The sequence below is a fragment of the Aotus nancymaae genome, unplaced genomic scaffold, assembly GCF_030222135.1.
Source record: "Aotus nancymaae isolate 86718 unplaced genomic scaffold, 86718_ANA_hifiasm-v0.15.2.pri h1tg000014l, whole genome shotgun sequence".
In the NCBI taxonomy this organism is placed as follows: Eukaryota; Metazoa; Chordata; class Mammalia; order Primates; family Aotidae; genus Aotus; species Aotus nancymaae.
In genome coordinates, this window is record NW_026988425.1 from 121,037,430 (window position 1) to 121,062,253 (window position 24,824).

The 24,824-nt window shown below is 44.4% G+C and overlaps 2 protein-coding genes and 1 long non-coding RNA gene across 6 annotated transcripts in view; 2 read left to right on the forward strand and 1 right to left on the reverse strand.

Moving 5' to 3' along the window:
• Positions 1–7,141, forward strand: part of KIF7 (kinesin family member 7) — a 27,094-nt gene extending 19,953 nt beyond the window's left edge. Inside the window, exon 18 of the mRNA XM_021674356.2 lies at positions 4,114–7,141. Within this exon, the coding sequence (XP_021530031.2) occupies positions 4,114–4,481 (368 nt within the window). The 3' untranslated portion in view covers positions 4,482–7,141. The remainder of the gene's footprint in view (positions 1–4,113) is intronic.
• Positions 3,711–24,824, reverse strand: part of TICRR (TOPBP1 interacting checkpoint and replication regulator) — a 51,647-nt gene continuing 30,533 nt past the window's right edge. For all 4 annotated transcript variants that reach the window (XM_021674354.2, XM_021674353.2, XM_021674355.2 and 1 more), the window contains exons 15-23: positions 22,696–22,842; positions 14,849–14,939; positions 13,205–13,263; positions 12,544–12,678; positions 11,151–11,308; positions 6,976–9,145; positions 6,703–6,828; positions 5,678–5,833; positions 3,711–4,772 (exon numbers count right to left, since the gene is read on the reverse strand). In XM_021674354.2, coding sequence (XP_021530029.2) covers positions 5,703–5,833; positions 6,703–6,828; positions 6,976–9,145; positions 11,151–11,308; positions 12,544–12,678; positions 13,205–13,263; positions 14,849–14,939; positions 22,696–22,842 — 3,017 coding nt within the window. In that variant the 3' untranslated portion in view covers positions 3,711–4,772; positions 5,678–5,702. The remainder of the gene's footprint in view (positions 4,773–5,677; positions 5,834–6,702; positions 6,829–6,975; positions 9,146–11,150; positions 11,309–12,543; positions 12,679–13,204; positions 13,264–14,848; positions 14,940–22,695; positions 22,843–24,824) is intronic.
• On the forward strand, positions 12,714–24,824 carry LOC110569025 (uncharacterized). Its single transcript, XR_002479165.2, has 2 exons — positions 12,714–13,374; positions 22,677–24,824. It is a non-coding gene; the product is annotated as an uncharacterized LOC110569025 (long non-coding RNA).

The following is a 24,824-nucleotide window of genomic DNA, read 5'->3' on the forward strand; positions in this document are numbered from 1 at the left end:
GCTTGCTGAGAAGTGGTGGAGGGAGGGAGTGTGGCAGCCTCAATGATAGATGAGTGGGATACAACAGCATTGCCAGCTTTGGCCGGTGCCAACTGACTGGGCTTTGAAGAAGTGCCATCAATAAACCATGTATGGTCCAGGTCTGGGATTGGGAAGAAGGAAATATGGGGAAAGGGGGAGGATGCTGTGTGGATTAGTGAGATGCAATTGTGCAGATTAGGGTTTGTGTTGGGTGTTAAGTGAGAGGCTGGGTTGAAGTCCGGTCCAAGAGCAGTGATTACTGTGGGGGTTTCAATAAACAGTGCCTCAAGCTGGAGAAGGCGAGGGGCTGACAGTAAGTGTGTGAGGTGTGAAGAGGAAGCTAAACCTTGGAGGCTGTGAGAGCTGTAGAGGGTAAGTGGGGCATAGCCCGTAATTTTAAGGGATTCTAGGAGTATTACAGCCGCAGCCGCTGCGGCGTGGAAGCATGATGGCCAGCCTAGGACTGTGAGGTTGAGTTGTTTTGACAAGAAGGTCGTGGGCCTGGCTCTTGGGTAAGAACTCTGACTGCACAGCCTTTCATTTCTGCTATGTGAAGGGAGAAGGGTTGGGAGGACTTGGGGAGTGCTGGTATAGGGGCCGTTTCTAAGGCCGCCTTTAGAGAATGAAAGGAATAATGGGGGAAGGATTTGGGGTTTATGGGGTTAGCTAAGTTTCCTTTTGTCAGTTTATAAAGTGGTTTGGTTATGGGGTAAAACCTGGTATCCAGAGGTGAAAGCATCCTGCAACGCCTAGGAAGGAGGAAGCTGTTGATGAGTGGAGGGGATTGGGGTTTGGGAGATTAACTGGACATCATGGGCAGGAAAAGCGTGTGTGTTAATGGAGGATTATGCCGAGATAGGTCACGGAAGGGGTGGAAATTGGAGCTTTATAAGGAGATACTTGGTATTCTTTAGAATCTAGAAGTTGAAGGAGTAGGAGGGTGGCCTGTTGAGAGGATTTATAAGAGGGGCTGCAGAGGAGGAGATTGTTGATGAATGAGGTAGGAAGTGAAAGGGTGAAAGGAGAGTCAGCTGCAGGTGAGGGCTTGGCTATAGTAATGAGGGCTATCTCGGAAACCTTGGGGAAGAACGGTCCAGGTCAACTGCTGGGACTGGTGGGTGTTGGGGTCAATCCAAGTAAACGCAAAAAGGGGTCGGGAAGAGGGGTGCAAAGGGATAGTAAGAAGGCATCTTTGAGGTCCAGGATGGAATAATGGGTGGTGGTAGGGAATATGGAGGACGAGAGTATAGGGGTTTGGCACTACGGGATGGATGGGGAGCACTCTGATGAATAAGGCTAAGGTCTTGGACTAACCTGTAGGACTTGTCCAGTTTTTGGATGGGTAGGATGGGGGTGTTGTAGGGAGAGTTAGTGGGAACTAAAAGGCCATGTTGTAGTAAGTGAGTAGCACAGGCTTTAGCCCTTTTAAGGCTTGTGCTGGGATGGGGTAATGGTGCTGGGTGGGATAAGGGTGATTGATTAGGTTTTAAGGGGATGAAGAGGGGTGAGTGACTTGTAGCAACGGATAGGAAGGTGGTGTCCTGCACCCTAGGGTTAAGGTAGGGAACGTAAGGGGAGCCACCGAAGGAGGTATGGGTCCGGGGAGGAGGGCGGCAATGAGGTGTGGCTATAGCCCAGGAGTAGGTAAGGAGGCAGACAATTTTGCTAGGATATCTCGGCCTAACGGGAACTGGACAAGTGGGGATGATTAGGAAAGAATGTGGAGAGGAGTGCTGGCCTAATTGACACAAGACTTGGGGAGTTGTGAGAGTCCTGGAGGCCTTGCCGTCAATTTCCACAATACTTACAGAGGCCAAGGAGACAAAAGCAGCGTGGAGTCGGTGGCCCCCGTGTTAAGAAGGGGATGGATTTACCCTCCACCCTAAGAGCTACCCGAAGCTCAGCATCCGGGAGGCCTGAGATATTTGGGCAGCGTCAGTCTTCAGCCGCCAATTCGAGATCTGGGAAGGATTCGGTCTGGGAGCTTTGGGTTGGAGCTTCAGGAGCTCTGGGAGCAGCGACATAAGTTGGACAGTGTGACTTTCAGTGGGGGCCCCGCCCAGCTGGGGCAGGGCTTAGTAGGAATCCTGGGTTGTGGGCATTCCTCGGCCCAGTGGCCAGATTTCCAACTCTTGAAGCAAGGTCCAGGAGGAGCATCTGGAGGTTGCCGTCTGGGCGCTTTGAAGTCTTTGTGAGCCCATAGTGTGGCTGGGGTTTGTCTTACAGCAAAGGTAAGCATCTGTAGTTCTGAGATATGCTGCAGCCGGGCAGCTTCTTCCCTATTATTGAACAGCCTGAACGTGAGGTTAATTCCTGCTGTGGGGTTTGAGGGCCTGATTTTAATTTCTGTAGCTTTTTTGTAATGTCAGGGGCTGATAAAATGCAGATTAAGCGTTCTTGAGGGGTGAGAGAAGTAAGGATGACATTTAAGTTGCTCCAGGTGAGATTAAAGGACTGGGTTAAGTATTGGAACTCTTGTATATACTTAGGAGGATCTGATGAAAAAGCCTAACCGTTGGCTGATTTGGGAAAGGTCAGATAAAGAGAAAGGAACGTGCACCCTAACTATGCCTTCGGCTCCAGCCACCTCTTGAAGTGGGAATTGTTGGGCAGGGGCAGAAGAAGAGTTAGCTGTGGGGACTGAACTGTAAGCTGGACTGGGTATGAGGTGGGGAGGAGATAGGAGGGAAATAAGGAGGTGGGTTGTGGGCAGAGGAAGTGGGAGACTCTGGGTGAGGGGTAGGGCCTGGATTGCGGTATGGTTTGCATAGGCAGGGAGAAGAAAGGTCGGAACGGTCGATGGACAAGGAGGATTCTGGGTTGCCCGCAGAGGCAGGAAGGGTGGATGGAAGGGAGAGAAGGAAAATTTGGGACGGGTTGCATTGAGAGCAGAGATTAGGGAGGGATTGGAGTGTAAAAAATGCCTGGACGTCCAGCACCTCAGACCATTTGCCCATTCGGTGACAAAAATTGTCTAGGTCTGACAGAATAGAGAAATTGAAAGTGCCATTTTCTGGCCATTTGGAACCATTGTCTAATTTGTATTCAGGCCAGGCCATATTACAGAGAAAAATGAGAAGAAGTTTAGGTTTCAGATCAGGCAACAGTGGAAGTTTCAGGTTTCTTAGGACTCAGGCTAGAGGTGAAGACTGAGGAATAGAGGGCGGAATATTGCCCATAGTGAAGGAAGTAAGTTTTAAGGAGAGAAGTAGAGACGAGGAGAATGAGAGCAGCTACCAGGATTTTCATTGAGGCATCCATGAGTCCTGGGCTGTAACATAGGTGAGTGATCAAGGCAGGCATCCCCACAAGTGACCAGACACCAAGGGAAGACTGTCTTCATGAGTCCATGACCAACGTTGGAGTTTTTGAGCATGCAGATAAGGAGGGTCTCCTTTGTCTCTGGTTAGGAGGATTTAAAGGGAGAAAGAGAAAGGGAGAGAGTTATCTCCTTTTTCTCTATTTAGGAAGATTTAAAGGGAAAGAGAGAGGGAGAGATGCTTACCTGATCTGAAGGTGGCGAGAGGGGTGTCGGGCTAGTCTGATGCGCTGAGGTCACAGGTGGGTGTCTTCATAGAGGAAGACCAGGGTCAGAGGGTTGGTCTCAATGGAGTACCCCGTCCCAGATTTCGGCACCAAATGTTAAGTGAAGTGCACTCTGAGTGAAAAGACCACCTAAACAGCCTTGGTGTGAGCAACAAAGCTGTTTATTCACCCAAGTAAGTGCGGGCGGGCTGAGTCCAAAAACAGTCAGCAGAGGGCAGTGGAATAGGAGTTGGTTTTATAGGTTTGGGGTAGGCAGTGGAAAGTTACAGTTCAGGGCAATTTTTTCAAGCTGGGCTGGGGGGTGGGGCGTGTCACAAGGTTGGCTTATCAGTTGAGGCAGAAGCAATGGCCGAATGTCACAAAGTTGGTTAATCAGGCACTGCAGGAGCTCGCTATTCTCCTTTTGTGGTTGTTATCAGACTTTCTGGCTCCAGGAGGCCATCTGGAGGTATATGTGTGGGTTGCAGGGGTCACCATGCTGTAGTCCTGGTGCAGTCAGTTCCAAGAACCTTGCAACGAGGACACACTATTCTCCACTCCATGCAGGTGGGGAGAAGAGGAGCCTGGGCTCGGAGGGCAGACAGGCTCCCGGAAATGAGGAGGAGCTGCACCCAGCGCCCGAGCTTCTCCAGCTGTCCCCCCTCACTGAGGGGGCCCCCCGTACCCGGGAAGAGATGCGGGACTTGATCCATGCTCCATTACCCTTGACCTGGAAACGCTCGAGCCTGGGTGGCGAGGAGCAGGGGTCCTCCGAGGAGCTGAGGCAGCGGGAGGCAGCTGAGCCCCTGCTGGGGCGAGTGATGCCCATGGGTGAAGCAGGCCTGCCCTGGAACTTTGGGCCTTTGTCCAAACCCCGGCGGGAACTGCGACGAGCCAGCCCGGGAATGATTGACGTCCGGAAAAACCCCTTGTAGCCCTGGGGGCAGACCCTGCCTTGGAGGGAGACTCCGATCCTGCTGAAAGGGGCAGCTGCCTGATTTGCTTCTGTGAAGGACAGTCCTTACCACACACTCTAAATCCAGGCCCTGATCTCTATACTCGTTAGGATTAACAAATTTGGGCCGTAGCCTGAAAGAACTGGACTCACATTTCAGAAAGATGCAAATTCCTGCTGCGTATTTCCTTGAAACTGTGGCACCCAACTGCCGTCTTCTGACTTGCTCGAGTCTCAGGACGATCCTGGTTTCAGGTGTAAACAGATGTGCCTGGGGTTCAGCCAAGAATTGTCACAAAGGGTCGGTGACCACCAGGTTGTGGTTTAAATGGTTTTATGTGTATAGGGGAAACTGGGAGACTTCTTAGCATGTTTTTAGGATCTTAAAAAAACTAATAAAATCTCTGAAGGGACAAATGGGAGACAGTAAGAGAAATCAGATTTGGGAGCACAACAGGCTGGAAGGCTTTCTGGAGACAGACAATTCGGAGTCAGCCCTTAGTGTTAGCCACGACATGGTGGCAGGCCTGTCCAACGGGTCTGAGGGGCACTCCCGGTGGAAACAGTGAGCTAGGGGATGGTCTTCTCCCTAGGAACGGGCAAGACCTGTGTCATGAACTGGCTGACTCTTGGAAATGTGGCTGCTGTAGAAGCCGCTTGAGCTGGACCATGGTCACAGTTCACCTCAGGCCCAACATTCAACACAAATGTACTGAGTGCTTAGTCGCTAGAGGTGATTTTATGGTTACACAGCGAAGGCAAAAATGGCTTCTGCTGCCCAATGCACTTGAGTTTCACGTACGTGGCTTCACAGTTTACAAAGTGCTGCCTGTGCCGCAGCAGCCCAACTTTACCCCAGGCAGGGCTCCTTTCTCCGTGGCATGAGGCAGTGGCCTCTTGACTTGCCAAGGTCATAGTTGGGGTGGGGCTCCATACAATGGGATCCCTTGTCTGGCTGCTTCCAGGCTGCCTGAGTTCTCGCACCAGCTACATTGCTATCCACCTCCTCCTGCGCAACCTTCCCACCAAGGGTCAGGGCCAGGAGATGGACTGGATATATGAGGGAAATTAGAAAACCTATTCTAATGGCAGTCTGTACGCTGACCATGGCAAGAGAGACTTGGAACCAGGCCCCCAGCTTCTTTATGCCCACAGGGTCCTAGCTGACTCCTTTACCTTTTGGGCTCAGTAGTGTTTATGGCTATAAGTCCTCCAGCCAGGGTCCCAGGAGCTTCTTCCGTGTGTACGTTCTGCTGATGGGGCGCCTCCTGGAGAACGCGCGACTGAAGGGAGAGTCTTGGGCCGTGGCGGGAAATACATCTACATCCTCATCTAGAAGAAGGCAGAAAGGCTTAGCATGCAGGAGTCACTGAGGACTGAACCAAAAAAAATGGGCTTAAATCGCAGAGGGTACACACAAAAACAGACTTTAAGAAAATCATCACTCCTTGGAGGTTCGCTCATCCTGCAGAAATGGCACCTACATTTTTTAGAAGGCCCCTGCCCTTAACAGCTTGTACTGTGCTGGCAGTAAGCAGCAGCTCTGAAAATGCAGTGTCTGTGTTTGAATTCCCTCAGGTTAATCTCTGTACATTTTTCCAGGTCTCAGATCGCGGGTTATGCTGTTTTGCATGATTTATGTCACAGTCTTGAGGGAACTGAACCACCGAAAGCCCCCACCTGCTACATTCCCCCTTCGATTCTAGCAGCAGAAAGCAACACTGCTAACCAGGAACAGTTAATAGGCCAAATCCTCTTCTTTTGGGAATAGGATTTAGAACGGGAAGGCTGATTACGGCTAGAGTCAGTACTGTGTCCCACCGCACGTACAAAGCATGGGGATAAACCCACTGTGGAGAACAGGGTATAAACAGGCCTATCCCTCGTGCTACTCAGAACACCTTCCTAATTCAGATTCTTACACTGCAGATGAGCAGTATGTTGCAGCAAGCCTACGACTGTCACCATCTTCAGGAGGGCCAAAGCGTTATAGTAGGATTTTTGAGGGGCTTCTGTTCACACATACGCACACACAAGTTCTAATGTGGAGTTTCTCTGGGAAGGGCACACAACACTAGGCACAAAGTTGCCTATCCCACACTCAGCATTCCCCTGGGGCTCCTCCAGAATCTAGCTGCCTGACAAACATCAGGGAGTCTCTCTCCTACAGGAAAGGATCCTAGACCATCAACAAACATTACCTCTGGGGTCTTGGCTCTGAGAGGAAGTTGTTTTCCCCTGGAACAGCAACGGAGACTGGGTCAGAGTCTGGAGGGCACTGGCAGAGAGGCAGCTCCTCAGGGCACAGCCGGGAGGTGGGGTGGAGCCTAAAGAGATCCCACCTGGTCAGAGCAACACCCCCAGACTCCCAACCAGGAAGCCCAGGCCTCCCAGGAAGCAACCCCAAGGGCCTCCCTGCCAAGCACTCTGCCCAAAGAAACCCTGTGGCAAGTGGGTTTCAAAAACAAACTCACCAGAAACAAACACCTCGTCATCTCCCATGGAGGCTAGCTGCCATGCACTCTGACTTGGAGACCTCTCTTTACTTGTACTGACTTCTGAATCTTCTCTCAGGTCACAGATCCTTTTGGCTCCATGGTCATCATCTTCCTTGGCCAACAGGACTCTCTTCCTGGAACTCAACCCAAACTGTCCCCAGGAGGAGGCTTCCTCAGCCTTAGGTACGCTGTTCCTGGGAGGTGAATGGTCTGGCAGCTGGCACACTCCCTCGAGCTCGAAATCCTCAAAGATGGGCATCTGGTGGATGCTGAGTTCAAGGCTGTGCTCCTTGCCCTCTGGCTCCAGCAGTGACAGGCTCCCAGGAAGGTCTGCTCCAACCTCGCCCCTCCCAGAAGAGGACCCAGTGCTGCAGCCCCCCGCTCTCTTCCTCCTGGGCCAGTCTTTAATTATGTCTGGAGTTGTCTTCCCACTGTGCTTGGGGGATGGTGTCCAGGGAACCCCATCTGTTTGAAATGGAGATGGGGAACTAGAAGGGCCATGGGTGGGGGTGCAGGCCTGGCAGATGTAGGTTTGCCCCCTGCTCTTGCCAGGTGTGCTGTGGGAGAGGCGGAGGCAGGGGGGTAACACATAGGTGGGTTCAGGTTTGCCTGAGGACCTGCTGGCCCTGGGCACGCTGAGAACAGGGAGGACGCTCTCCTCTCCCAAAGAGCTCTCCTCCTTACTGAGGGGCTCAGCCTCTAACACAGAACTGGGGTCTATCTTTTTAATGCGAAGTTTAGGAAGGCCAGAAGCTTGCATCTGCAGCTCAACCTCGTAGGTCTGTGGGCTGGCAGAGGCTGTGGAATGCCAATTTGACACCGGCAGGTTGTTTAGCTGTGCCGAAGCCTGGCACTGTCTCCTGTCCGTGGTACAGCGCAGGTCATCAGAGGTACAGGAAGGTGTCAGAGGAGAGCCGGGCCCACAGGAAGGAGGAGATGGGGGAATCCCAGGGTGAGACAGAGAAGACTTCTCCTCAGCATCTGCTGTCCTTAGCCCCTCACCCTCTTCCACCGATGAGACGTTACTTTTCAAGTTACCCCTGTCATGACGTTCGGCTTCACTGAGGAGAGTGAGATGCTCTGTGTTGCTTGTAATGAGCAAAGGAGAGGATGCATGCCAGTCACTCCTGAGACCAGGGCCTGGGTAGCTCCGTTTTTCAGAAGGAGACTGAGGAGAGAGGTTCAGTTGCTTCTGGTCATCTCTAGAGTCTGTGGTGGCAGCTGGGCTGTCAGCTGTGCCAACCCCAGGAGTAGCAGAGGCATCGGACTGACACTCCAGGATACTGCTTCTGGGATCAGAGATCTTTCTACACCACTTCCCAGCTTTACAAGGGGGCGGAGGAGGGATGGTGTCCAATGTAGCGCTCTGTGAGCGTCTAAGGGGCGTTGAGAGAACAGGGCAGGAGAGAGATGCAGCTACACTGGGTGACATCTGGGGCTCTTTCCTATCCAGTTCTCCTGGGGAAGGAGACTCTGTTTTAGATTTCCCAACTGGACTCTTCTTGGAAATATCACATAAAGGAGTGGTAAATAGTTTCTTTGGTGTAATAGGTGGGGTAGAATACATAGTTGAATTCCCTGGTCTTTTTGGAGTTTTGATAGCTTTATTCTCCAGTTTCTGGGCTGGTGCCTCTGCCCAAGCAGCTCTGGGGACATGGGGCTGTTGGTGTTTTTGATTCTGAGGCGTGCCCATGAAGGCTGCTGCTCTCGGGGGTGTTCTGAGAGGGTCTCTGAAGGGACTGAGATACTCTCTCCTGGGCTGGGCAGTGGATGACGTTGGGGGTGCTGGACAGGAGGGGCTTTCTGGACTGGAATCCACTGAATGTGGCCAAATACAATTTGGTGAAAACCAAGTACCTTGCCTCTTAGGAGTTCTTGGTGTCTTTGTTTCAAGAAAAGTGCTTTCTCCTGCCTGGGTGCATTGTTTTTGAGGAGTGATTTTTGAATCCAATGGTGACTCACAAATGTGTGAGGAGGAGTCTTTTAAGGACTCCTTTAAAGTCCTTACTTGCTTTGTAGGGGTCATTTTTGCAGGGGACTTCTGCGGCCTTTCTGGAATATACGACGGAGTTTGTAGTGTATGAGAGAAACTTCTTGGTGAAGTTTGAGCAAAGCTGAGAGATTTCTGGTGACTCTTCTTGGGAGTCTGAAAAGAGAAATGCTTATTTCAGTGCTTGATTATTATAACTCATGATCTCTGAAGTGTTTTAGTAATCTCTAAGACCAAATGGGAGATTTATAGTCGCCAAAAGCATGATCTAAAGATGGAAATCTCAAATAGTGATCCGTTTCCCTCTCTGATACATGACTCAGATTTTACTTGTCCACTTTTTCTAGGACCAAACACTATCCAAGTTTCGTTTGTCCTAAGAACAAATAGTGTGAATCATCTACATATTGCTAAACCATTCTTTTTGCCTCTAATGGAATCATTCTACCACTGCAGCTATTCTCGAGCTCTTCCTTCTCTTCAAATGAGGCAGCTATTTCAGATCTTTGCCTAAAGCAGCCTCCAGGAGCCACTTCATCTGCTGCTCACCCTCATTCAACATGTGCTTACTCAACACCTGCTATGCACCAGGCACTGTGTGGTGGGGACATGGAATATGCGGATATAGAAGGTGCAGCAGCAAAGATAATGTCTCAGAAAAGATACTCCCCAACAAAAAATTTCCCTGCCTTCCTGCAAAAAAAATGTGGTGAAAAACTCCAACAGGTAAGGAGATGAACGCTTATCTTTCCTACAGCCTTCCTTGATCCTATCAGGGGACTCCCAGTCTAGCTGGCATTTCCTGTTCAGCAGGGCATACAGAGGTGAAGAAAATACAGTGTGGCCGGTGCAGTGACAGGGACATGCAAGGGGCATCACAGAGCGCAAAGGAGGGCTGCCTAACCCAGCCGGGTCAGGTCTTCAAGCATGGTTATCAGCAGGGGAAGGCAAACGTGGGAAACGTTGGGGTGAGGCGGGCTTTAGGCATAGGAACAATACCAGCAAAGGCATGGAAGTGAAATGCAGCAGCTGTGCAGGACAGCACCCAGCCTGATGATGCTGGGACGGTGGAGGGCAGGGAGGAGTAAGGGCTGAGGCCAGAGGGACCAGACCACGGAGGACCCTGCCTGCCAGGGGGAGGAGACTGATCTTGGTCATGTAGATCTATGGTTTTCAAAACTTTCTCCAGAGCTCCATGTCCTTCCCAACCTCCAAGCAATTTATTGGGTTTCCAAACAAAGGTGATTATTTTTGAAGGCAAGAGTTCCATTTAGGAAAAGATTAAAAAAACTTGCTTTACTAGACAGGGAGTCTATAGAACTTTAAGCAAAGTGAACATTTTAAGCAAACTGAGAGGAATATTTCAGAAAGATCACTCTGACCTCTGGGTGGAGGATTTCCCTTTGAGAGGGAAAAGCCTGTTGAAGTATTCTAGGTAGACCTAAACTAGGGTAGGAATTGCAGGGAGGGAGAAGAGAGGGTGGGTACAAGAGTCAGTTTGTAGGCCGGGCAGATGACTTGAGGTCAGGAGTTTGAGACCAGCCTGGCCAACATGGCGAAACCCTATCTCTACTAAAAGTACAAAAATTAGCTGGGCATTGTGGTGGATGCCTGTAATCCCAGCTACTTGGGAGGCTAAAGCAGGGGAATCGCTTGAACTGGGAGACGGAGGTTGCAGTGAGCCCAGATTGCGCCACTGCACTCTAGCCTGTGCAAAAGAGTGAGACTCTGTCTTATTAAAAAAAAAAAAAAAGTCCGTTTGTAAATAAAATGGGCAAGACTCGACTGAATGGCTGTGGCTGAGGAGAGGGCGAAGGAGGACTCCCAGGTTTCTAATGGTGGTGACTGGATCGAGTAAGCAATCAAATGGAAAAGATGAGTGTCAGACTCCAGAAAGACATCTGTGTAGTATACAATATAAACGGTAGATGAAACCAAGAGAACAGATGAGATCATCTCTGTCTCCTCCCCTACCATGGCTTCAGTCAAACCTGCTGCTTCAAGTTCCCACATGTCTAATAATCATTCATATGGCTCCACCCAATCACCTCAAATCTAGAGATCACCCGCTTTCTCTTCCCTAATGAACTCTTGAGTTCCTTGGCCGTGTCTCTGTTTTCCAGGAGATTGTTCTATTTCAAACGTCACAGAAACTTTATACCTGGTAAGCTGCAGGTATCTCTGAACCCAGTGTGCTTCTTGAACGCCTTTTCATTCGAGCTGAACCCTTTTCTGAGGGGCTGATCATCTCAGACACTGCCCCGAAAAGAAAACTCTTAGGAGATTGAATACTTTGGACTAGAGAATTTTCTCTTTGGTCTGCAAGTCAAAAACAGCAACAACATTTAATTCTTTCTCAACTCCTGTTCATCCAGTACTATAAAAACAGCCAGTTCTAATAAGGCGGCAATAATTTTTTAGAGCAACTCAGAGGAAAATCCCACCTAATTATGGCAGCAACTGCAGTAACTGCTGCCTTTTGAAATTTTAATAAGACTTCATATTCACCCCAGCTCCTATGTTAGAAAATGTAGGCAACTGAAATAATTTAATTTGTAAATTTAAATATAAAAACACATATCTGGCTGGTGGCTCATACTTGCAATCCCAGCACTTTGGGAGGCTGAGGCAGGTGAATCACTCGAGCCCAGCAGATCGAGACCAGCCTAGGCAACACAGTGAAACCAGTCTTTACTAAAAACACAAAAAATGGCTGAGCGTGGTGGCTCACGCCTGTAATTCCAGCACTCTGGGAGGCTGAGGCAAGTGGATCACAAGGTCAGGAGTTCAAAACCAGCATGGCCGACGTAGTGAAATCCGTCTCTACTAAAATACAAAAATCAGCCGGGTGTGGTGGCACACACCTGTAATCCCAGCTACTCGGGAGGCTGAGGCAGGAAAATCACTTGAACTTGGGAGGTGGAGGTTGCAGTGAGCCAAGATTGTGCCACTGGATGACAGAGCAAGACTCCATCTCAAAAAAAAAAAAAAAAAACCACCACCAAAAAACCACAAAAAATTAGATGGGTGTGTTGGTACACGCCTGCAGTCCCAGCTACCTGGGAGGCTAAGGTGGGAGGATCACCTGAGCCTGGGAGGTTGAGGCTACAGTGAGCTGTGTCTGCACCACTGAACTCCAGCTTGGGTGACAGAGTGAGACTTTGTCTCAAAAAAAGATAAAATAATAAACACACATCTATTAGCAAGCTAACCATGGACAGAAGAATGAAGAATATAAACACAGATATCACCTTCCACCTAAGATACTGACGTGTAGGATCTGTTCATATGGGAAATTATGGGTAGCTTCCTCTTGAATGAATGAGCTCCCTATAACAATAGCATGGATGACCAGCTATAGGAGTTTGAGGGATGACTGAGTATAAAGGCCATGGACTGTTCATCTAGTCATTACCCTGAACCTCAACTATACATCCCTATCCTAATTCTCCAATGTCAAGAAAGAAGATGTCAAATTTCATGCTTCGTTTCCCAAAAAAGACTTCCCACCAAATCAGCACGGACTTGTGAAGGCACAGGGGCCTGTATGTTACCTGAATTATCTTCCTGGAATGAGTGGACTCTTTGCACACTTCGAGACTTCGGCTGAGACATAGAATAGAAGGAAGCAGAATGTGTCCTGTTAAATGACAACTGCTTGATTCGAGGACTTCGTCTCAAGCTTATTTCTGTAAAATCAGAACCACAGTAAGTAACCAAAGAGAACTACAAGCTTGATATTTTCCCATGTTGTCAAAAATGGGCAAAATTTATATAATACCATATATAAGATGGAAATTCAACAAGCTATTGGCTTTAAGAGACTTCTGAAGTGTCTCTTAAAAAACTAAGAGGGGTTTGATATATGGTCCTAACAAGGTATTAAAAAAACACTGACCCACTAGACTATCACCTTCAGAAGTCTCATTCACTGCCACCGTAAGAATGGTGTGGCTGGGCGCAGTGGCTCACACTTGTAATTCCAGCACTTTGGGAGGCCAAGGCAGATTACAAGGTCAGGAGTTTGAGACCAGCTTGGCCAACATAGTGAAACCCCGACTCTACTAAAAACACAAAAATACTGAGCCGCATTGTGGACTCAGAGCCAGCACAATTTCTGTAAAATATCTTAGGATATGCCAAGTAACAATACATCCAGAAAGGTTTTCATAGAAGCTGGGTATTGCATTAAAAACAAAAAGAGGTAACACTCACCATTTCCTTTTTCAGGGGACTCTTCAACAACACCAATATCAGGACCAGGATCAGAGGACCTTGAGGAACCACATGCACAAGGATTATTCCATATCATCTGTAATTCACACTCATTAAAGAGAGAAGCAGCTTATTTCACAAGATCACAGGGTCTGATAACACCAGTGCTGGTAAGCACTCTCATACATGATTATTGTTCAAGAGGGAGGCCAGCCATGGTGGCTCCCGCCTGTAATCCCAGCACTTTGGGAGGCTGAGGCAGGTGGATCACTTGAAGTCAGGAGTTCAAAACCAGTCTGGCCAACGTGGTGAAACCCTGTCTCTACTAAAAACACAAAAATTAGCTGGTGTGATGGCACATGCCTGTAGTCCCAGCTACTCAGGAGGCTGAAGCAGAAGAATTGCTTGAAACTGGGAGGTGGAGGTTGCGACGAGCAGAGATCACACCACTGCACTCCAGCCTGGCAACAGAGTGAGACTCCATCTCAAAAAAGAAAAAAAAAATTAGCTGGGTGCAGTGGCATACACCTGTAGCCCCAACTACTCAGGAGGCAGAGTTTGCAGTGGGCTGAGATTGTGTCACTGGACTCCAGCCTGGGCAACAGAGTGAGACTCTGACTCAAAAAAAAAAAAAAAAAAAGGTGAGATGGTTAGAAATTTTTTTTTTTTTTTGGGGAAAGCAATTTTACAACATCAGAATTACAAATTCCATTCATGTATTAAAAAAATTATACCAAAATATCAGACTATCACAGTAATGAGTAGCAACATTCAAGTTTCTGTTGAGCCTTCATTTCAGCCAAAATGTCAAAGACTTTGTAGAAAAATTAATTGAAAATATATATGCCTCTGACCTACCAATTTCACTTTTTGCAATTTACCTTATAAACTTCACACGTATGTAAAATCCAAATACAAATAATGTCAGGATAGATTCTTGACAAAAAGTAGGTGTGCTTCTATTACCCTTGAAATTGAGCTAAAATCCTGTGACATTATCTATAAAATGAGCAGAAGATAACTCTGAAAGGCAGAGGCAGCCTGGCTGGGGACCTTCAGACCTGAGGAGGGCAGTGAGCTCCCTGTTTTCTGACTGCTGCCTACACTGCCAGGTTGGGTGCCGGAGAAGCTGACAACCCAGATATACCAGGAGCAGAAATGTCCTAAGGAAGGAGAACTCTCAAGCCAAAAAACCAGGAAAGGGAAGCAAAGCAAGACAGAAAACGTTCAGACAATAACTGCCCTATTCCAACCAATCGCCGCAGAAGAAAACTGCAGCCCCACCCACAGCTGTTAGCAAAGGGCGAGTTGGGGTCGCAGACTTCACCTTCCCCATGTTAACAGATGAATGGATTTAAAAACGGTGGAGTATCCATTCCATGTAATACTTATCAGCAAAAAAAAAAAAAAAAAGAGTGAATTACTGCATGCAACAACATAGATCAATCTCAAAATAATTGAGGCCAGACAAGTGTACATTTTATATGATTCTCCTCTTCCCTTGGAGAGTTTATAGAATGCTCTTGGTTTTAAGCAAGAGAGTTAAGATTTAAGTCACGAAGATCAAGAGAAGGCAAGTAGTGGCCCACAGGTGTCTTTGAGGAGGTGTGGGTGTGAACAAGCCTGGACGGGGATGTCACTCACCTGCCCTTGATTTGTCTATGCAGCAGCCTTTTGGAGATCTGCTTATGCACTGGAGTCTCGGCCACACTCTTTGTCAGCAGTCTGTGATAACCTAAAATGTAAAAACAGCTTAAATCTTAAATGTCATTTAACCTCATCAAGAAGCAGCAATAAGGGTAAGGGAGCAGTCTGAACTTCTGTATGGCTTATTACCAAGCTAGAGAGGATCTTAATGGTCTTTGGGCTAAGTTCTGTGCTTATCGGACTCCACTCAACATGACAGAACAGTCTGTCAGCACTATTAGAGATTAAAAAATGACATAAGACAATGTAAATATAGGCTGGGCATGGTGGCTCACGCCTGTAATCCCAGAATTTGGGAGGCTGAGGAGGGTGGATCACTTGAGGTCAGGAGTTCAAGACCAGCCTGGTCAACATGGTGAAACCCTATCTCTACTAAGTGTACAAAAATTAGCCAGGCATGGTGGTGCATGCCTGTAAGTCCAGCTACTTGGGAGGCTGAGGCAGGAAAATTGTTTGAACCCAGGAGGCGGAGGTTGCAGTGAGCCAAGATCATGCCACTGCACTCCAGTCTGGGTGACAGAGGAAGACTCCATCTCAAAAAACAACAACAACAAAAGGGCAATTTAAATATACAATTTAATAAGCACTCCTGAAAAAGTGAAAACTGCTCACCTGTTAAGACTAATACCTAGTTGGTGGTTCCAGTATTTATCATTAAATGAAATACATAAAAATGCTGATATGCCACATAAATGTTAATTATTAAGGTAAACCTAGGTGGCACAAAATTTCTCAGTAGAGTAGGTAGCCAAGCTACTTATGGGAGGACTGATTGAAAGCGAGCTTAAAATTACTAGAAAAGAGGAGTGATGCCAGTAAGAGTGGTGAGGTAAGGACCGCTGAACACTCTCCTCCATAAAGGAACAGAGATCACTGGGAAAAATGGTTAAAAATCAACTTTTCCAGAACTCTGGACATTAACTAAAGTTTTGCAACAATCTAAGGCGTATTTGTTCAAGAAAAATGGCTGAATCTCAGGAAGCTTTAACTTACCTTGGCCCCTACCCCTTCCCCCAGCCCTAGGGTAGCTTTAAAAACCAACAGCCCATAATCACAGTGAAAACCAAGAGCCAGCACCCTCTGGGCAGGGCAGAATGGGCTGGAGCTCCTTGAAAGTTCCATTCTCAGATCACTGTCATCCATTAACCTGTCTGGCAGCTCCCTGGAGAATCCTGGTCAAATCAAGGCTTGTCTGAGAACTCATCCAGTGTAAAACACCTTTTTCCCTGACAGCATTTACTGAAAACCTTCAGCAGCAATTGTTAAATGTCCCAGCTGCCTGAGGCAGTGGTAACATTTGATGCAATAATAAGCTGACCAAAAGTTTAACTGGGAAAACTGGGGAATGAGACATCATAGGGAACTTTGCAAACCTCTGACACATTCTTAGGCATCCAAAAGTCCATATGCATGTAGTACTGTGCATGTGCCAAGGATAGACTTGAGAAGCCTGTAAGCTGTCACCTACGGCTAACCTAGAGGCTCTGGCAAAACAGAAAGTGAAGTGGAATTCTAAACTGCCTGTCTGAGTGCTGAAGGCATGACCCAACAAACACAGAGCCCCTCAGCAGGGGCTATGAAACTTAGGGGTTCCAGGCATTTAAGGAAATCTCTGTCCAGTCATTAGCTGATCACTAAGACAACTGAGCAGAGGGTTCAGTGGCCACATGTGACAAATAATACAAAATTTCAAGAATTAGTTCAGAAAAGTCACTTAACAAAAACAATAAATTCTGGGAGGGGTGGGGTGGGTCTGATTGTTACAGCTGCCTCATTATGTTGTTTAAACTGTCTATGCTGGATGCAGTGGCTCATGCCTGTAATTCCAACACTTTGGGAGGCTGAGGCAGGCAGATTGCTTTAGCCCAGGAGTTCAAGACCAGCCTGGCTAAAGTGGTGAAACCCCATCTTTACAAAGAAAATACAAAAATTAGCCAGGAGTGGTGGGGCATGCCTGTAGTCCAGCTAGCTACTTGGGAGGCCAAGGTGGGTGGGAGGATTGCTTAAGCCTGGGAGGTTGAGGCTATAGTAAGCCAAGACTGTACCACTGCACTCCAGCCTGCGTGACAGAGCAAGACTCCATCTACCCCCTGCCCCCTATAAAATTCAGTTGTCAACAAAATTATGAGTCATGTAAAGAAACAAAAAAGTACGGCCATACCCAGGGGGGAAAAAATCAGCCAACAGAATCTGTCCCTGAGAAAGTCCAGACATTGGACTTACTAGAACAAGACTTTAAATCAGCTGTTTTAAATATGTTCTAAGAACTAAAGAATTGATCTTCAGTAGCTTTGAATGAAAAAAAAAAAAGAACTAAAGAAAACCATATCTAAAGATCTAAAACATGACTCCAATGACTTGCCAGAGATTATCAACAGATGGAAATCATTTAAAAAAAAAAAAAGCAAATAGAAATTCTAGATTTAAGAAGTGTAGCTAAAATGAAAAGTTCATCACAGGACCTCAACAGATTTGAGATGGCAGAAGAAAGAGTCAAGAAATTTGAAGACAAGTTAATTGAGATGATTCAGTCTAAGAAAGATAAAGACAAAAGAATGAAGAAAAATGACCAGAGCTTCAGATACTTGTGACAGCATCAAGCACAACATACACATACTGGGAGTCCCAGAAGGAAAGGATAAAGAGGAAGAGGCAAAAAGAATATTTGAATAAATATTGGCTAAAAATGACCCAAATTTGATGAAAGACACTACACATCTAAGAAACTCAATACAAGTAGAATAAAGTAAAAGAGATCCAAACTCAGACAAATCATAATCAATCAAAAGTGAAAAAGAGAGGATCTCAAAAGAAGGCAGAGAGCAGCTTCTCATTGTGTATAGATCCTTGATGAGATTAGTAGCTGGTTTCTCATCACAAACAAAGGACAAAAGGCAGTGATGACATATTCAAAATGCCGAGGGAAAAAAGACTGTCAACAGGAATTCTATATTTAATAAAATGATTGTTCAAAAATGAAGGCAAAATCAGCATATTCCCAGATTGAAACAAAATAAAACAGAATTTGGCATTAGCAGATGTACCCTGTAATTAATACTAAAAGGAGTCCTGTGGGCTGATAAGAAAGGGCACTAGGGTAACTCAAATCCACATAAAGAGTTAAACAGCACTGGTAAACTTATATGACAGTATAAAAGTGTTTTTTAGTTGTAAACATTCCCCCCTGTGATTTAAAAGATAAAGCAATGATTATAAATCACTGTTGATGGGCATACAATGTCTAGAAATGTAATTTGCATGACAATCTAGAACTAAGGATAGTTAGAACCATACAATAGCCAAGTTTTTATAAACCAGCAAAGTTAAATTGGTATCAATGAGAACTAGGCTGTTATAAGTTAATACCTTAATTGTAATCTCCAAGGGGAGTCAGGTTATGCAACATGATGGAGAACAAAGCTCTGGGGTGTCAGTCCCTCTACCAAAATAACCAGTAAACTAGAAAAAAAGATCAGAATCCACTATTTTGGAACCTGGGAACTTGTCTGAGCACTGGGAAGTGCTTGATGATGGGAGAGGCTGCTGATATTTAGGAAGGGAATGATGTGCATGAACTAGCTACCATTTTCCTTTTCTCAGCCCTGCTGTAGCTATTGGGATAGCAGCCCACATTCCAGGAGCAGCTGGCTGGTGCTAGGGCAGACAGTGAGGACAAGGTTGTAAGCCAAGAAAGGTTACAAAAGACAAACTACATTACCTCCAAAAATTGGGGGTTGCATGATTTGGTCAGTCAGGCAGATTCTTGTAGGACCACTGCAGACACTGCCTTGGTTTCAGCTCTCTTAGGCTACAGTAGATTTCTCCCGAATACCAGAAGATCAAGGGACAGACACACCTTCCCCGCCTGCCGACCTTTTTTGAATCAGACATTTAAAGAAATCCTTCTCAGGTCATTGTCTGACCACAGAGATAATAGACAGAAACTTCAGTGACTACACACAACAAGGAATACATACTTTACACAAATAGTTTGGAAAAGGCACACATGAATAGCTGAAGCCCTTAATAAGCAAATAACGGGAATCCTTGAGAGGTTAGAGAATCTGACCTCCATGCAGTTACCACATTATAATATCCGTAGTAACTAGTCCTCAACAAAAGATTACAAAATATATAAGGAAACATATGGCCTATTTACCAGAAAAGGTAATTTGGCAGAAACCATCCCTGAGGAAGTCAAGACATTGGAATTACTAGTCAAAGATGTTCAATCAACTTTTCTAAATATGCCCAATGAGCTAACTTAAACCATATATAAGAAATGAATGGAAATGAGGAAAATAATGTATGAACAAAATGAGAATATCAATAAAACAACAGAAATTATAAAAAAGAATCAAGGCCAGGCGTGGTGGCTCAAGCCTATAATCCAGCACTTTGGGAGGCCAAGGCAGGCGGATCACAACGTCAAGATATCGAGACCATCCTGGCCAACATGGTGAAACCCCATCTCTACTAAAAGTACAAAAAATTAGCTGGGTGTGGTGGTGCGTGCCTGTTGTCCCAGCTACTCGGGAGGCTGAGGCAGGAGAATTGCTTGAAACCGAAAAATGGAAGTTGCAGTGAGCCAGGATCGCGCCACTGCACTCCAGCCTGGTGATAGAGCGAGACTCTGTCTCCAAAAAAAAAAAAAAAATCCAATAGATATTCTGGAACTGAAAATTACAATAACAGAAATGAAAAAATTAACTGGAAGAGATCAATCACAGATTTGAGCTGGCAGAAGAATCAGTGAACTTGAAGATAGGTAATTGAAATTATCTAGCCTGAGCAGAAAGAAAAAAGAATTAAAAAAAAAAAATGAACAAAGTTTGAGGGACCTGTAGGACACCATCAAGTGTACCAACACATATGTCACAGGAGTCCAAGGAGGAGATGAGTCCAAACGTGGCAAAAAATTTTCTGAATAATAGTTAAAAGCTTCCAAAATCTGATGAAGACATGAACATACACTTCCAAAAAAGTTCCATGAACTCCAAGCAGAATAAACTCAAAAGAAAATCACACTCAGACACGTTATAGTCAAAGTGTCGAAACCCAAAGACGAAGAGAAAATCTGGGAAGCAGCAATAGAGAAGCAGCTTACTAAGATTAATAGTTGATTTCTCATCAGAAATCTGGGAGACCAAAAAGCAGTGGATGTCACATTTGAAGTACTGAAAGGGGGGGAAAAAAACTGTCAACCAAAAATTGTAAGTCCTTAAGGAATAAAGTAGAAAGTAAGACATTTCCAAATAGATAAAAGCTGAGGGAGTTCATGCTCAGTAGACCTACCCTATAAAAGAAAAGCTAAAATGAAAAGCACTAGACAATAAGTCAAAGCCATGAGAAGAAATAACAATGGTAAAGGTAACTACATAAATATAAAAGCCAGCATTATGGCAATTTTGGTTCTTTTTATCCTATATAATTTAAGTCTGTATTAACAGAAACACAAGGTATAAAGCTGCAGTCTACAACAATATGAAGAAGAGACAGAAATATATAGTAACAGAGTGTATATTATTGAAATGAGGTTGGCTTTATTCATAAAGCCAGGTTGTTTTAAGCTTAAGATGCTAATTGTGATCTCCAAGGGAACCACTGAGAAAATAACTTAAAAATACACACACACAGGCCGGGCGCAGTGGCTCAAGCCTGTAATCCCAGCACTTTCGGAGGCTGAGGTGGGTGGATCACGAGGTCAAGAGATCGAGACCATCCTGGTCAACATGGTGAAACCCCATCTCTACTAAAAATACAAAAAATTAGCTGGGCATAGTGGCGCGTGCCTGTAATCCCAGCTACTCAGGAGGCTGAGGCAGGAGAATTGCCTGAACCCAGGAGGCGGAGGTTGCGGTGAGCCGAGATCGCGCCATTGCACTCCAGCCTGGGTAACAAGAGCGAAACTCCGTCTAAAAAAAAAAAAAAATACACACACACAAAAAGAAGGGAATTAAACTGGTACAGTACAAAAAATTAGCTAAATACAAAAAACAGGAATTGAGAAACAAAAACGTATAAAACACAGAAAATGACAGTTGTTCCTCATTAGTAATTACATTCATAGAAGTGGAGTAAAGCACTGCAATTGAAAAGCAGAGATAGGCAGAATAGATTTAAAAAACATGATCCAACTATATAAGGTCTATAAGAGATTTAATTTAGATACAAAGACACTAAGGTTGAAAGTAAAGGGACAGTGAAAGATATCCTATGCAAAGAGCTGGTGGGTAGAGAGGTATATTATTGTTAGAGAAAACAGATTGTAAGCCAAGAAAGGTTACAAAAGACAAAGTACATTACCTATTGATACGAAGTTCAACTGATCAAGAAAACATAATAATTATTAATATATATACCTAAAAACAGAGTCTCAAAATACGTGAAGCAGAAACTGACAGAACTGAAGTGAGAAATAAATAATTCAACAATAGCTGGAGACTTTAATATGCCATTTTAAATAATGAATAAACAAACAGAAGCTCAACAAGGAAACAGAAGACTTGAATAATACCGCAAATCAACTAGATCTAACACACATCTATAGAACCCTTCATCATCTTCTCAAGCACACATTGAACGTTCTCTAGGGTAGACCAAATGTTAAGCCATAAAGTAAGTCTCAAGTTTAAAAAGACTGAAATCACACAACGTATATTTTACAACAATAGAATGAAACTAGAAACAATAGAGAAGAGAATTTGGGAAGTACACATACGTGGAAATTAATGCACTCCTAAATAGTCAATGGATCAAAGCAGAAATTACAAGGGAAATTAGAAAGTATTTTGAGATAATGAAAACAAAAATATCAAAATTTATAGGATATGTCTAAAGCAGTGCTTTATTAAAAAAGATCTCAAATAAATAGCTTAAACTTTACCTTAAAAAAGTAGAAAATGAGCAAACAAAAATCAAAGCCAATAGAGGGAAGAAAATAAATGAAACTGAGATTAGAAAACCAATAGAGGCCAAATGCAGTGGCTCACCCTGTAATCTGAGCACTTTGGGAGGCTAAGGCAGGTATCACTTGAGGTCAGGAGTTGGACACTATCCTGGACACCATGGTAAAACCCTGTCTCTACTAAAAATACAAAAATTAGCCAGGCAAAGTGGCACACAACTATAATTCCAGCTACTGGGGAAGCTGAGGCAGGAGATGCGCTTGAACCTAGGAGGCGGACGTTACTGCAAGCCGAGATTGCATCACTGCACTCCAGCCCAGGACACAGGGTGACTGATACTCTGTCTCAAAAAAAAGAAGAACCAATAGAGAAAAATCAATAAACCAAAGTAAATTCTTTGAAAAGATTAACAAAATTCACTGGGTGTGCTTGCTCATGCCTATAATTCCAGCAACTTTGGGAGGTCGAGGAGAGCAGATCGCTTCAGGAGTTTGAGACCAGCCTGTCAACATGATAACCCATCTCTACGAAAACAAATACAAAAAATTAGCTGGGTGTGGTGGTGTACTCCTGTAGTCTCAGCTACTTAGGAGGCTGAGGTGGGAGAATCACTTGAGCCTGGGAGGTGGAGGCTGCAGTGAGCCAAGATTGCGCCACTGCACTCCAGCCTGGGTGATAGAGTGAGACCTTGTCTCAAAAAAAAAAAAAAAAAGAGAGAGAGAGATTAACAAAATTGACAAACCTTTAGCTAGACTGAAAGAGAAAAGAGGGAAGAAGGCTCACATTACTACTAAATCAGGAAAGAAAGATGATATATCACTACAAATCTTACAGAATCTCCCTTTCCTGTTTCCTAGCTATTCTGAAGTGTAGTACCTTTGGTCTTCTTGAAGTTAGCAAGTTTATCCTCCAGACCTTCCACAGCTGACACAGAATGGCTTCTAGGCAACCCCCGCTTCAGTGATCTCTTTGAAGGGGAAAGCATTTCCTGGTTAAAAAGATTTCTTCGAACTTTGGTCATTTCTGAAAGCATCAAAAAATAAAAAAGAAAGAAAAAGAAAAAGCCAAAGATTATCATCAATAAATGCCATATCTGAGAAAAGATAACCAAAACAGAGAAGCTGCTTAAGGAAATTATTGCTATGGTCACATTTGCTAATAAGGTTTTCTTAAACAGTATATTCCCACAATGCATTAAAAAATATTTACTTTTATGAATTAAAAATTTTTTTAATATATTATTTTGCATGAGGTAGGAGGGGTCCAATGTCATTCTTTTGCATGTGGATAACCAGTTGTCTCACAGCATCATTTGTGCAAAAGACTTTTCACGCTCCATCAAATTGTCTTGGTACCCTGAATATCAGTTGACCATAATAAATGCTAGTGCTGTTTTCTTTTTTAAAGGCTAGATAGAATCCAGCAGTGAAAACTTCTAGTCCTGGGCATTTCTTTGTGAGTAGTTTTTGATAACTAATTCAAACTTTTTACTTGTTATAGATCTATTCTGATTTTCTATTTCTTCTTGAGTCTGTTTTTAGTAGTTTGTATCTTTCTAGGAGTTTGTCCATTCCATCTAGGTTATCTAATTTGTTGGTATACAGTTGTTTGTAGCATTCTATTACAAATTCAATTTAAATCTAACTTTTCAGGAACATGAGGAAGGCCCACACTACTTATTAAGTTAGAAGCTTGATGCATTGTAAAATGAACATAATTCATAAATAAGAGGATGGCTAACATAGGTCATGGTCCTTTTACTATATCCCATGTTATGATTATTTTTCTCATTTTGGATCTTTTTGCTGCTGCATATTCAGCTCAGCATTGAGAAACTGTTCTTTTCAATTCTACAGATTTCATTCTTCTTCTTCTGACTACTTTACTAAGCTGCTGGGCCATTTTAAATTTTCTTCTTCACTCCAAAGCATGAAAGTTCTGATCATCTAGACTCAAAGTTAGAAAAAATAGCTGAAAAGTCAAGAAATACTTGGCAAAGCTAGCAAGACGATACCTTAATCTTAAGCAAGATAGCCTGGTGGAAGTGATTCAAAAATTCACCAGGGGTGAATTCTTCAAAGATTAATCATTTAAACCCAAACCAAATAATCTAGGGTCCACAAACTGGGAGCAACCCTTGTGTTTACCCATCAATGACATAAACATTAATATCAAGGACATCAATAACACATACCAAAGTTTTAAAAATTATTTCCCTATCTTCATTATAGGAGTTCCTATTACCTAACTTAGGCTGTTGGTGAAACTGATTTATGACCTGAAAGCCAAACTTGGTTTGTTATTTTCTATTTTTCCCAATGTTTTGAAAAGTTTAATGTCTACGGAAAGTTTCAAATAATAATAAAATCAAACATATGGCCATTACTAAAGTTCACCAACTGTCAATATTTGTTTTCTCCTTCCTTCTCTATGTACAATATTCCCCCTAAACACTAGAGAGTAAATAGCAAACATTGCAGCTGTTCACTTCCTAAAGGTCAGCATGTATCTCCTAAGAACAAGGACATTCTCCTCCATAACCCCCATGCCACTATTACACTCAAAATATTTTTAACATTCATACAATATTATCTAGCATACACCACTTCTTCAGATTTCTCTAATCATCTTAGTAATATCCTTTCTAGTATTTTTTCCCCCTAAATTTAAGATCCAAGCAGGGATCATGGAATGCATTTAGCTGTCATGCTTAAATTCCATTCACCTAAAACAGTTCCACTGCCTCTTTTCTTTTTCCTTTCCTCTGGCTTTCATGATAGTGTTTTTTTTTTTTTTTTTTTTTAAAGATTTCAGACCAGTCATTTTGTAAAATGCAGTATTTTGAGACTATTCCTACAGGAATGTGTCCATGGTATTTGGACATATTTTATTAGCCAACAGTCATACAAAGCCGTAGTCTGTAACTGTAAGCAGATGCTTAAATACATGCAATAAAAATAAATTTGTCATTCTAGTGAATAAATATATACACTGAGAAAACAGTA